General features: G+C 36.8%; 1 protein-coding gene across 2 annotated transcripts in view; it reads left to right on the forward strand.

The window, feature by feature from the left end:
- The window catches only part of cwc27 (CWC27 spliceosome associated cyclophilin), a 103,302-nt gene that overhangs the window by 45,478 nt on the left and 43,291 nt on the right, over nt 1-14,533 (forward strand). For both annotated transcript variants that reach the window (XM_009305161.4, NM_201103.1), the window contains 1 exon segment: nt 7,052-7,152. In XM_009305161.4, coding sequence (XP_009303436.1) covers nt 7,052-7,152 — 101 coding nt within the window.

The raw sequence follows: 14,533 nt of genomic DNA on the forward strand, positions 1-14,533 counted from the left end.
GTCCTAAAAGAGCAGTGAAAAGGTAAAGTGCTTTGCTTGCTTGTTATAAAATTGTAGTTCGATTGATCACCCCTCTTTTTTTGAAACACAAAACATTTGATTTGTGTATATTTAAAACTCTTTAACTAAAATGATACAAATTTTGTCCTTTCCGTTTTTTTTTTTTGTTCCATACAGCATAAAAGGAGATACTTTGGATTTTTATCTCACTAAATGTGTCTGTTTTTTAAAAAATTAAGATTAGTTTTTTTGTCATTTTTGTCTTCGTTGTGATAGGACAGTGCAGACATGACAGGAAGTGAAGACTTTACCACATGTGCATACACTCATTTGCCACTTTATTAGGTACACCTTACTAGTTCCAGGTTGGACCCCCTTTTGCCTTCAGAACTGCCTTAATCTTTTGTGGCATAGATTTAACAAGGTACTGGAAATATTCCTTAGAGATTTTAGTCCATATTGACATGATAGCATCATGCAGTTGCTGCAGATTTGTCGTCTGCACATCCATGATGCGAATTTCCCATTCCACCACATCCTAAAGGTGTTCTATTGAATAGGAATCTGGTGACTATGGAGGCCATTTGAGTACAGTGAACTCATGTCATGTTCAAGAAACCAGTCTGAGATGATTTGCGCTTTATGACATGGCACGTTATCCTGCTGAAAGTAGCCATCAGAAGATGGGTACACTGTGGTCATAAAGGGATGGATATGGTCAGCAACAATACTCAGGTAGGCTGTGGTATTGACACAATGGTCAATTAAAACTAAATAGTGTGCCAAAAAAATATCCCCCACACCATTACACCACCACCACCAGCGGCCTTACTGTTGATACAAGGCAGAATGGATCTATGCTTTCATGTTGTTGACGCCAAATTCTGACCCTACCATCCAAATGCCGCAGCAGAAATTGAGACTCATCAGACCAGGCAACATTTTTCCAGTCTTCTTTTGTCTAATTGTGGTGAGCCTGTGCAAATTGTAGCCTCAGTTTCCTGTACTTAGATGACAGGATTGACACCCAGTGTGGACACCCTTCTGCTGCTGTAGCCCATCCTCCTCAAGGCTGGACATGCTCTTATACCTCAGTGGTAACGAGTGGTTATTTGAGTTACTGTTACCTTTCTATTAGCTTGAACCAGTTTGGCCATTCTTCTCTGACCTCTGGCATCAACAAGCCATTTACGCGCACAGGACTTCTGCACACTGGATATTTTCTCTTTTTCGGACCATTCTCTGTAAACCCTAGAGATGGTTGTGCGTCAAAATCCTAGTAGATCAGCAGTTTCTAAAATACTCATGCCAGCCCATGTAGTGCCAAGTACCATGCCCCCTTCTGAGTCTGAAAATGAACCAATGTTCAATACCCAGCTCGGGTATCCAAAATACTGTGTATTTAAGTGTAAATTACTTTTGGACAGTAGAATAAAAACCAAACTGATGCATATGTGCATAAAATATAGATTCTACATTTTCAAACAAAACCACTTAAGGGGGTCTTGTGCAATGCTAGCCCTATAAATCTAAAAGCGAACGTCGAAGACGTCACGGACCCGGTACCGGGTCTGCGGAGTTTAAGTTTGGCTTGGCGGGTTTTAATGTCAAGCACTGTTTGTGCATGCTAATTAGAGTAGTATACTATAAAAGGCTGCTCTATCATATGGTGAAAAATCCAAGTAAACACTGGACTTTAAAACTGGAGTTAGTTAAGGACTAATTACACGGATGGTTTTTAACAGAAGCTTACTTTCCAAATTGGACCAAAATGACGTCATACTCATTTACAGCGTCTCAGGCAAATGCATGAATGTACACCACCCAGTTTTCAAGTGGAGTTGCATGCATTAGTTGTCATAGGTTTCTGTTCTCAGATTTGTTCACAGCCATGCTAAATATCATGATAAGCCCTCACTGCTGGAGCTCTGTGGGGGTGAGGTGTATCGGTTTAGCCACAACATCATTTCTTGAGGTGCCAGAATCCAGGGCTGTCTGGAAGCTATGCTGAACTCTGAATCTAACAAGGCGCCACACGATTTATTAGAGATTTTTATACTTCTAATGCACATATTTGTTTCTGACACATGCTGGAACACCGCGCCTGAGATAATTGTTGGGTTTATTCCCGTTTTGTGCGAACACACAATCCCCTTGTTAATTGTGGAATGAGAAGCTTAATCAGTTGGAAACCCCGGAGCGAAGGAGATGCTCATATCCTGTGTGCTCTTCGGGGGATTGTGTTTTCATATCAACCGTTTCAAATAAATAAATAAAAATAATGAAGATCGGCACCCTGCAGACATTCAGAAAATCCCAGAAGTTGCACTTGCAAAACCTTATATGTATGACAACTGTATTTGATTTGTGACAGCATGACAACAGATAACTTGAGGGAAGGTTTGGGGAAGATTTTGCCCAGGACTAGAAAGAAATGTGATAATTTTTGCTAGTTGTGCTATCAGATCAGTGGTTGTTCATATATAGTTTTTTGTAAAATAATTGTGATTTGTGATCTGTGATGAGTTGGATGCATTCTGAGGTAGTGTTTCTTGACTGGTGGGTCGCAGCATTGATTCCAATCTTGCTTTGATAGATGTGCTTAAAACCTGTTGACAGTTCTGTCAGAGCAAATAAGTAAAGAATGTTTGAGGAAAAAAAAACACACATGGTAGTAATTCAGTATCTGTGGTCAAATAAGATAATGTGTCTGTGATGCAATAGATCCTTGTGGATCTACTGCGGGACATTATGCCCGGGTGCACAAAAAATAATAACAATGGTCTGACCCAAAGATGTAAAAAGAGAGGTGAATTTTATTCACAGTGCACCATAAAATGTCCAGTGGCAAAATGTATACACAATATGTACAGGTGTCCATACAGCCCAAAAACCAAAGTACAAAAAAAAAAAAAAAACACAACAAAAGAAACAAACACTACATATAAATATAAACAAACAAGTATGTGTGGAACACAAAAAAGGTTGCTTATGGCTCAACAATAGCAAGCTCGACAAGGATCAGAAAGTGAGCTGGATATTTATATTTGTTTATATTTTTTGCTAAATGCTCGTGTTGTTTAAAGGTACAGTTTATCTTTATGACTATTTGTATTAATTGACAAAATTGTATTACAAATAGTATATAAATATAAATATATTAATACATTTTAATACAAGAACTGCTGCTGTAAAGAAAATATAAAACTGTGTATGAAAAGCACCGTCAATGCACCGTGATGCACCGAAATATCGAATTGAACCGAATCGATGGCATGATAATCGTAACCGAACCATGAGACGAGTGTAGGTTCACAGCTCTATTCTTATATAGTCCAATTTTTCATACAAACTAAAAAAATGTCTCACTTCAGAAATATATACAGATTCAAAGCCAAACAGGACAACTTGGAGATGTCTAATTGCCAATAAGCTAAACTAAGTATCTACTATATGTATCCATTAAAAATGCTTTTATTTTTACATTAACGTGATGCTTTGCTCTATGGAACTAATGCAAAGTAAATTTAGAATGTAGAAATGAAGTCCTAGTTGGCATGCAGTGGTTGAGCAATTTGAGCCTTTGTTAAGGCTGTTTCTAAAAGTCCAAAGCAATCATTCACAAAACAAGAGCAAGGTCATTTTTTGATTATTTTAACATCACATATTAACAATGATATCTTACAATTCTAGAATATTATTTCAGCAAATTTTAATATTAAATCTCTCAGTTTATCTGCATTATCACTGAGGTCCACTTGTGGGTTGTGGCCCACAGGTCAGGAGTCCCTGGTGTATATGATTTGACATCCATATTAACCGTCAATGAAAAGTAGTGGGTGGGGCTACCTGTACTGTGATGTTACATAATGGATGGTCTCAGAGGATTATTTTTTGGATCCTGTTTTTTTTTTTTTTAAATGAACATATCAAAGACAGGATGGATATTATTATTATAAGGGTGTTTTCACACCTGGTCCAAATGCCCAGTCCGAAAGTTCGATTGTCCACCTCGACTGGTTTGTGTTCACACCGTCTTTTTTCCTTCTGAAACCCGGTACGCTTGCGTCATCAAGCTGCTGTTTTGTGTACAGCTGTTGATATTTGATGCCCCCAGTGCGCATTCGAGTTCAGAAGACACGCTCACACTAGCTAAACGTAACGTACTCTGACGTCAAAGGTGTAGACCAAAAGTGCAAGTGTGAAAGCACCCTAAGATGGCTGTGTACAGTAGCGATGGAAGACTTGAATTTTTTTAAAGCTTTAAAAGAATAGAACCAATTGCTTTCCAAAATGATCCACCGTTCTGAACCACTAGAAACGTAAATTAAGTGGTAATCAAAACCGTGTAAATGCAACAGAAATGTATTTGAAAAAGGCCTTTCCTAAGTACTGTTAAATTGATAGTATAACCTGTCAAATGCAATAAAATATAAAATATCTCCATGTTATGTGTTCTTTTTTCAAGGCTTTTGATACATGCTCCAAAGCACTAACTTGAACCCAAAGATTTATAATGGTTTTAAGTGAAAACAAGCAGCCATGTACAAAACAATTCCAATACATGTTTCCAACACACCCTCTAAAGGGCTACGGAACCCCCTGTTTCAGCAGGGTGTTTTCAGATCCTCTAGTTTGGAAAAAGTAAGCAAAGTGGGTGTGTCGGAGGAAAGAAAGAGGCAAGGTGCAAAAACATTTGCATAAAAATGGAGTTTCGGGCACAAGCTGATTTTCACAGAGGCTAAACAAACACACAGACGCAAGGGAGAAAGACAGTGACTGTGTTTACATGGACATCAGAAATCAAATTATTTGCCAAATTATTAAAGGGTGGACTTTAACTGCAGTTTGGCACTTTTATTCAGGAACATTTCATTCATGCCTCTTGTGACAAACGAGATATTTGAATCGAGGAACTGCTGGAAGAGTGTATTTTTGATGCAATGTTTGATATCGCATGGCAAATGAGAAAAAAAAAAAACCCCTCTGCATTTATTGGTAACTTAGATGCACTCGGTAGGTAGCATCAGAAAGCTGTGTGATATTCCTGTCACAAAATGGGGCGAAAATTATACCTGACGGTTATAGTTTGATTGCGATGTTTACAATCGGCGAGCGGCTATTTACAGCGGATCTTTCATTCCATAATATTGTAATGATAGTAACGTACTGTAAACTTTATTAACTTTAGAAATCATTTTGTCTAAGGTATGTCTTTAAACACTGAAAGAGTACTGCTGGCGATACAAACTAACTTTGCCATCTATATAAACAAAAAAAGACCACTAATCGCTTAATTACCAAATCTGTAGAGACAGGACAATCATTATTATAAAATTATAAAAGCAACACTGACGAACTGTATCTCCGAACAATTCTTCTTCTCCCACTTGTTTTGGCCACACAACGTGATGTCTCTCTGCCGTCTGAACACTGTACAGGTAAAAACAGTCTTTGAAGCTATCATGCATATTAATGAAGTTGCACTGAATGCACAATAGAGCGCGCTGATCGTTTGAACCAAGCCTTTCTAATGAATTAATGCTGCACACTCAGAGACGTCACAAAGTAATCCCAGGTACAGACAGCCATTCTACACACTGGAATACATGCAAGTATCTAATCGGCATGGTGCAGCTTCTAAAATTTGTTTCAAACTGGAAGAACGAATTTGCTCGAAATAATGCAAAAACGACCAAACTATTACTTTTTAGTAAAATATATGTGTCCTAACAGTATTTTTAGCATCGTGGGGCACACATATTACTGTCAACAGCTTAAAAAATGTGCTTCGTGTTTCGTGACTTTTAAAAAGTGGATTTTGCATAATAGGTACCTTTAATGTTGGGGTTGTGTGCTAACCATGTTGCTTCTGGTCCTCTAAATGAGACCCCTCTTTTTTTATATATCATTATTTGGCTTGTACCAACTTACTAGCTTTACTTTGTTAACAAAAACCAGTTTGGCGCTGTAATTTAATATTCTCACTTTATACTGTTTATTCATAAGAATTATTCATGTTCTTTAAGTTGGTGTAAACAGTTTCTATTTACAGAATTGTGTATTATTTTCATGTATCAAGTAAAGTAGTTGAAATATTTAATCAATTCCATGCATGTATAATAAAAAAGATGAGGAGAGGTTTTTCTTTTAAGGTTTAATGCATTAGCAATTTGTTGGATAGAAATGAATAATTCGATTCACAGAATTCTTTTATTCTCAATGCAATACAAGAGTTACATTTCAGGGGTGTGCAACAAATTTAATTTGCTGATTCACTCTTTTATTCGTTGCTGATATTAACAGGTGGAGTTTAGTGGAATTTGTCACTTGTCAATCATTCTCCAGTCCTCCACTGGCTGCACTCTTACTTACGTACACTTTTTCGATGAATTCTTTGCACAACATCAAAAGCATAAGACTCAACTGCAAATATTCAGTCTCACAGAAAGTTTCGCTGCTGAGCTAAAGTTAATCTTAGACAATCAGCTTCATCTACTTCTGCAAAAATGCTTCATCATTAGTATGCAAAACATATCACACCCAACCATAGAAGTTGTTAATATATCACCTTTAAGCAATAGAAATACAAATGATTAATGAAAAGAAAAAGAGGCAAAAATAATTAAAAAAAAATATTTCTTTTCACAACAGTAGGATGGTATTTTTTTTTTTAAAGTAAACTTTGGGTCATGGCTTAAAGACCATTTTAAAATAGGTTACACAAATTGAGAACCACATTTTAGGAGCCGTTTGTCGCAGACATTTTGAAATTTCAGTTTGTGCCTGAAAATGTTTGGTCTTTTTTTCTAGCCTGTTTGAGATTTGGTCATTTTCCATGTCACATTAACTTATGTTTAATTTATGATTTCGAATGATTTATCTCAAATAGCAGGAAAAGTATCTTCAATTGCTACGATTAAAAAAGTGTTCTACATGTTTTTCCTTCCGTAACGTGTTTTTCCCTTCTGCGTTTTGCAAGACTTATTGAGAAAGCGCTCCTTCCAAGACTGGAAATTAATTCCAGCTCTTGCTTGAATGTCTTTCACAGTGATGAATTGCGAAAAGAAGCTCGCCAGCTGAAGAAAGAATTACTTGCAATCAAACAGCGAAAAGAAGACGGTGTGAAGAAAGAAGAGGACGTCAGCGAGGGTGAGTGTCTGTGCCACAAAACCACAGCTGTTTGTCTTTTTTGTCTTTCTGTTGACAGAATTTGAAAAAGCTCTTTAGAAATTACCCGCGTTCTTTGAAACTGTCATGTTTATACCGATTTAACAGCAAGAAACATGATTTATTTCTCACACATGGCGTGTTGAAAGCATTTCAACCTCTCTCAAAATCAAGTCAGCATCCAAACAGCTTGTTTTTCTACATTAAGCCTTGTTTTTTTATGTCTAATATATCTGAAGCCGTTTTGTAGATGTGTTTTGAAGACCTGATTGAATGTTGGCTGTGAAGGAGCACTTGGATAACACGTTTGGCATTGTTGTTTAGTTGACATGCCTAGTTAATTGCTTACCTTTTGTTAGCGTTTTCCAAAGAGCAGTGTAACTTTTTTTTCATCATTCAGTCATCAAGTCAAGTCTGGGTCAGGTTTGTGATATTCTATTGTTTGCAAAGTCAAGTCTTTCTGTGGTCTGACTGCACTCAAATTCTAATGTTTAGAATAACCATCGAAATGTCTTTTTCACTCCTCTTATCTATTTATTTCACAAATTTAATATGTTGTGTTCAAATCAGCTATAGAAAATAGCTTTTTGAAGGTTATTTTTATTACCAAATATGACTATCCAAGACTTAAAGAGCTCCTTTTATGGGTTTTTGAAAATGATCTTTAATGCAGTGTGTAACAGCATGAAGTGAATGAAAACGTCAAGCTGAGGTTTAAATCTGAAAGTGCACCATGTTTAAAACAATTGATTCTTTTACAAAATAGGTGACTCGAATGAATGAATAGAGTTATGCTTGAATAGAGTTATGCTTGAATGCATCGGCGTCAATACGGTACATCACCAAATAGATAGTTCCAGATCTGGTAAAATGTAAACGCGCTTTCCATTCAGACATAAGCAGAGTGCTGAGGATCACAGGACTGATCATGATGGGAAGATGATGATCACTGACAGATGGAGATTCGCCTGCAGGCAATTTCACAACAACACCAGAGTATAGGCAACCTAGTGCCGTGTTTGTTCCTTTTTCTGATTTTTGATACAATAACCTACAATTCAACGTGGGATTTGCCAGTCGTTTGCTATTAAAGGAAGGAGCAGCAGAGGCTATTATGTGTGGGATTTTGTCAGACAGGAACTTTGTTAACAGTAGACAGATGTTGGTGTGTCACTGCATTGTTTTAATGCATTTCTGCATTGGGCTCTCACGTTCTCTGTGTGCTACTTAGCCGTGTACTTACACATCTGTTACTCATAGTCGTGGTGGGCATTTCTCTCCATCTTGTGCTGAATGCAGTCAACCAATCACAACAGTCTGGGTCATCGGATCAATCAGGACAGATTAGCTTTGTGCTAAGAAGAGGTTTAGGAACAAATGAATCACTGAACGAATTATATGGGAATTTTTGGGATAATTAGGTAAAAATAAATGCATTTGTAAGTGTTTTTTGACCTTGCATGCATATTAGCCTGTTGTTGGAGACCTCCAAAACCAAAACATGACCTTTTATAATGCAAAATAGAGGTTCTTTAAATAATTGGGTTACTACACTGATAAAATGACAACAAAAAAGTAAAGTTTATTCTATGTAATTAAGACTCATCTAAAAATATTTAATTATAATGTTCACTCTACATTTTACAGCACAAATTAGATCTTTTAAACAAGAAATTAAAGATGTATAGCTTTTGGGAAGGTATTTCTCACATATAAATATGTTTTGGGTCCATGAAATCTAAAACTGCTGGTATACCAGGCATCTTAATTATCATTTTATAAGATCTTAAATTTAAAGATGGTTAAACAGAAATTGCTAAGCAGCTTACTGATGTTAATGAACTTCAGAAGGCTATGGTTTTAGTAATTATAAAAATGTAAATGCTGCACACTACACTGTTGTATGTTGTAAAGCATCAAAGCAGTTGCAATGAATTGTTAGCAAAGTTTTTTTTTATAATATACTTTTGTTCACTTGAATCCCACATATTTTGAATGAACAGTCACAAATTGTTAAGCATAGTTATTTTAAAATAATATAGTCCTTATTTGTCAAACTGTACGTCTCAAGCTGTCTAAGTTCTGCATCAATGATGAAGATGGTTCTTCATCATTGAAGAGCAAGCACTATTAAAGACTCTTAAAGGCCCATGAAACCGCGCTGTCTCAACAGTTTTCACACCTCTAGTTTGAAAAAATTCAGGAAAGTCGGTGAGTCTAGGTCTAGCTTTGTTTAGGTGGTCTAGCTTTGTTTCATTCTTACTTTTTACTTTTTTTAAAAGTTTGGCACTTTCACTTTAATTCAGCAACATTTCATTCATGTCTCCATGACACACAAGATATTGGATGCGAGGAACTGCAGGAAAAGTGTAGTTTTAATGGAATTTGATACCGCATGCCGCATGGGAGAACAAAACCTTCCAGATTTCTTGGTAGATGCAGAGAATAGCGTCAAACAGCCGTGTGTGTGTATAGTAGGGCTGTGCAATTAATCAAAAATCCGATTTCGATTTTATTTTCTAACGATTATGAAAAAGCATTAATCGAGATAAACGATTGCATCATATACCGCCCCTTTTCCAGTTGTACACATTTGTTGCTCTTAAAAGTGCGAAAGACCGCATACTTCTGTTTGTGTGTGGCACGTACACACAGTCAGAAGCATGTGGTCAGGATTTGGTCTCATTCGCACACAGACGAGCAGAGCGCACACATCTAAAGTCATCTCAATGTGAGCAATTTAATAGTCAAATAGGTGTCAAAACGTGGTGTTTAGTGATTATACATATTAACCCTCATTTATGTAATAAACAAACGAATTGAGAATCAAAAGACACAATAAAGAGAAACCTTTAAAGTGACAGTGCACAATGTTCCTGCTGCCACCTGTTTTTATCATTATTAATCAAACAACAAAAGGAGAAAATCCCTCTCTGCTCTTGACTAAAAGACTTTTGTAGTTAAAGTGTTTTTCTAACGGTGAAGACGCTTAAAGCACAGTTTGTTTCATATTTAATAAATTAATGATGAAAACTCAAAGACGTCACATTATACCAACCGGTACAGGCATCCAGTTTCCAAGCTGAAATTTACACAATGATCGCTTGGCTGTGACGTTGCCTAAAAAAGTATTTTTAAACTGGAGGAACGAGTTTGCTTAAAAAAACACTTTTTAGTAAAATATATGTGCCCTAGTAGTGTTTTTAGCAATGTGGGACGCATATATGACTGTCAACATCTCAAGAAATGTGTTTTGGTGTTTCGTGACCCTTTAAGAGGGTTTCATGTGACTGCTGAAAAAGTTTTCTCTCACGCATCCTGGCTCTTGGGTTGTGCTGTACTTCCTGTGACTGCATACTTGAGATTTGCGCAGACAAACCTTTGACCTTTGTGGAGCTTTTGCAATGGCCCTGTTGTATATCACTGTCTTCACACTGTGTGTTCTCAGGGGGCAAAGGTGTGTCCCCTCACCCTGGTCATTTTCAGTGTTTTCAACGTTCGGCCAGGAATGTGCTGTTTACAGTTGGCAGCCAGTGCATGTTTGAGATGTGCTTGCATTTTAGAAGGAGGACAGAATTAGATGCGAAAAGAATCACATGAAGATGTCATGAAACATTTCACAGTAAAAAGTAACTTAAAATATATTGAGCTTCACACAGGTGAGTAGGCTTGACAAACCACCCATAGAAACACTCTTCCCTCTCAAAAAAATCAAACAAAACAACTAACTTAGCACTCAATTTTCTGAGCGCTTACTGTTTCTTTGTGTAATTATCACTTTTTGTGTTTATTGCCTTTTCCTGTTGAATCGCTGAATGCCTCCTCAATTTTAAGTAACTTTGGAAAAAAGCTTCTGCTCAAAGACTAAATGTAAACTGAACATGTCAAGAAAATCTGACTTTTTTGTTAAAATTCTTTTCCCCTTTTCCCCTTTCCACTCCACCCTCTTCTGCAAATCAGCAGCTCGTTTGGATTTAAAGAAACACACTAAAACACTTTCTGACATGGTATAATACACTCATCGGCCACTTTATAAGGTACACTTTATTTGCACCTGGTTGGACCTCCCTTTGCTTTCAAAACTGCCTTAATCCTTCATGATAACATCACACAGTAGCTGCAGATTTTACAGCTTTATATCCATAATGTGAATCTACCATTCCACTATTCCAAAGGTCTATTGGATTGAGATCTGGTGATTGTGGAGGCCATTATGAGTACAGTAAACTCATTGTCATGTTCAAGAAACCAATCTGAGATGATTCATGCTTGATGACATGGAGCATCCAGCATGTTATCCTGCTGGATGTAGCCATCAGAAGATGGGTATACTGTGTTTTAGGGATAGACATGGTCTGCAACAATACTCTGTGATGTTGACACAATGCTTAGTTGATGCTAATGGGCTCCACACCATTACACCACCACCATCACCAGCCTGAACCGTTGACACAAGGTAGGATTGATCCAAACTTTCATGCTGTTGAGGCCAAATTCTGACCCTACCATCCGAATGTTGCAGCAGAAATCAAGACTCATCAGACCAGGCAACGTTTTTCCACTCTTTTATTGTCCAATTTTGGTGAGCTTGTGCGAATTGTACCCTCAGTTTCCTGTTCTTTGCTGACAGAATTGGAACCCGGTGTGGTCTAGTGCTGCTGTAGCCCATCCCCCTCGAGGTTGGACGTAATCAGAGATGCTCATCTGCGTACCTCAGTTGTAACAAATGTTTTTGAGTTACTGTTGCCTTTCCATCAGCTTGAACCAGTCTGGCCATTCTACTTTGACCTTTGGCATCAACAAGGCATTTGCACCCACAGAACTGCCACTCACTGAATATTTTCTCTGTTTCGGGCCATTTTCTGTAAACCCTATATATGGTTGTGTGTGAAAATCTTAGTAGATCAGCAGTTTCTAAAATACTCAGACCAGCTCGTCTGGCACCAACAACCATGCCACGTTCAAAGTCACTTAAATCACCTTTCTTCCCCATTCTGATGGTTGGTTTGAATAGCAGCAGATCATCTTGACCATGTCTACATGCCTAAATGCTTTGAGTTGCTGCTATGTGATCGGCTGATTAGACTTTTGCGTTAATAAGCAGTTGGACAGGTGTACCTAATAAAGTGGCCGGTAAATGTGCAATTGATCTGTGGGACATTTTGTGTTGAAAGTTTAGACAGAGGCATATTCTAGGGACACATGAGGTTTATGTTACATCTTAAAAAAAGGTGTATAATATGTTCCCGTCGAACTTTAATATGCACCCTGATAATCATAAGTTTAAAACATTTAACATTTTGAATTTAGAAGTAGTTTGTTCTATTTCAAGCTCAAGTGAACAATATTACTAAGGTACGTTCTCTCATTGGCTCTTCATTTGGCACTATGACAGTTTCTAGACAAATGTCTAAACAGTCACTTGTGCCAGTCCAGTGTTGACTTTATTCACATTTTTGACCAGCCTTTGTTTATGTTGAAGAATGTAAGAGAAAAAAATGAAAATGTGAGTATGTCATATCGTAACGCTGACAGAGATGAATTGTGTTTTAAAGACTGTCTCATTTGTGTTTTGAAGGCTTTTCGTTAAAAACTAGCTTTCCAAACTGTTAAAGACACATGAGAAAACCTCAAGTCACTTTACTGAAAGACATGCAGGTATTTACGCGTTGATTTAATTATTTCTGAGAATAAAACTGGAGTGGCAGAAATGCACGTCTGCCTACAGCGAGTCATTTGTAAGTCTGTCAAAAGTTATTTTTGAAGGTTTTTTTTCTGCTGTTTTTAATTGTATAAAAAAATAACTGTGCCTCTGAAAGACAAATGAAGTTGAAGAGGTTGGGTAATAGTTGAGAATCAGTAAAAACTTGTTTGCTTTGCGTGAAATTTTATTAATTTAAATATAAGAATCAAAACAATTAAAATGTTATTTATTAGCAGAACATGCATTATATAGATTAAAAACTAAGTATTATGAGAGCGGGGAAAAAGCATGGAAACTCCTTTCTAGACAAATTAAGCAATATGACGCCTCTCATAACATGAAGGAAATAAGTTACACTCCTCTGATAAAGAGATTTATAGGGTTTTTAGTCAGTTTCATTTAAAGCTGTACACATTAGAATCCATATATAGTCAAAAAGAGTTAAAAGAATTTATAGCCAAAGTAAGAGTGTCTATTTTACCTGAAAATGATTGAGATCAAATAGGATATCACCGATATCACAGGAAGAGGTTAGATCCACTATAATGTCCCTGAAAATTGGAAAATCTCCCATCTCTGATGGATTTCCAGTAGAGTATTACAAAAAATATGTGGATGAATTGACCCAAATTCTGACCGAGGTATATTTAGAGATTCTTGAGAACAACGTGTTACCTGACAGTTTTAATGAAACTTTAATATAACTTATACCAAAAACAGGAAGAGACACAAGATCTTGCAAATTATCGTCCAATACGTTTGTGGATTTTAAAGTCTTAACAAAGCTACTGGCTACAAGAATCCAAGATCCCTTATCTGCCCTTAAGTAGTACATAAAGATCAGGTGGGATTTATTAAAAACAGATCCTCGACTGATAATATGTGGAGGTTACTACACCTTATGTTGATGAACCATACTAACTTAGATCCTGTGGTTGCAATAGCACTCGATGCGGAGAAAGCCTTTGACAGGGTGGAATGTGGTTTTCTATTAACAGCATTAGAAAAATATGGTTTTGGTGAAGGCTTTGTGAGATGGGTCAAAATGATTTGTTCCAATCCTAAAGCAGCTGTGATAACTAATGGAATAACCTCACTTTTTTCAACCTAAATAGATCCACCCAACAAGGCTGCCCTCTTAGTCCACTACTTTTTACACTTGTTTTAGAACCACTTGCCTCAATGATCAAAGAAAACCCACAAATTAAAGGGGTATTTGCAGGGGAAAGAGAACACAAACTATTGTTATTCACTGATGACATTCTACTTGTAATCAAAGACACAACAAGCTCATTACCAATACTTCTCAAAATAATTGAATCCTGTTTTAAATGTTTAGGATATAAAATAAATCAGAAGCCATACCATATTCAGGAACATGCTTCTCGTCCTCAGTTAGTACATTTTAATTTAAATGGATGCCAAAAGGAAATTAAATACCTGTATATTCAACTGAGTCTAAATTTAGAGAACACACTAAACTTAAATATGGAGCCTTTTTTGCAAACAATACAGACAAAATTGGATAGTTGGAAAAAGCTCACATTAACTTGATGGGGAAAGATACATTTATTTAAGATGGTCATAGTACCTCAGTTTAATTACATCTCAGGAATGGTCCCTTTGACTATGCCTATTCAAATAAATAAACAGTTTAAT

This window comes from Danio rerio, chromosome 10, assembly GCF_049306965.1.
Source record: "Danio rerio strain Tuebingen ecotype United States chromosome 10, GRCz12tu, whole genome shotgun sequence".
NCBI classification, from domain to species: Eukaryota; Metazoa; Chordata; class Actinopteri; order Cypriniformes; family Danionidae; genus Danio; species Danio rerio.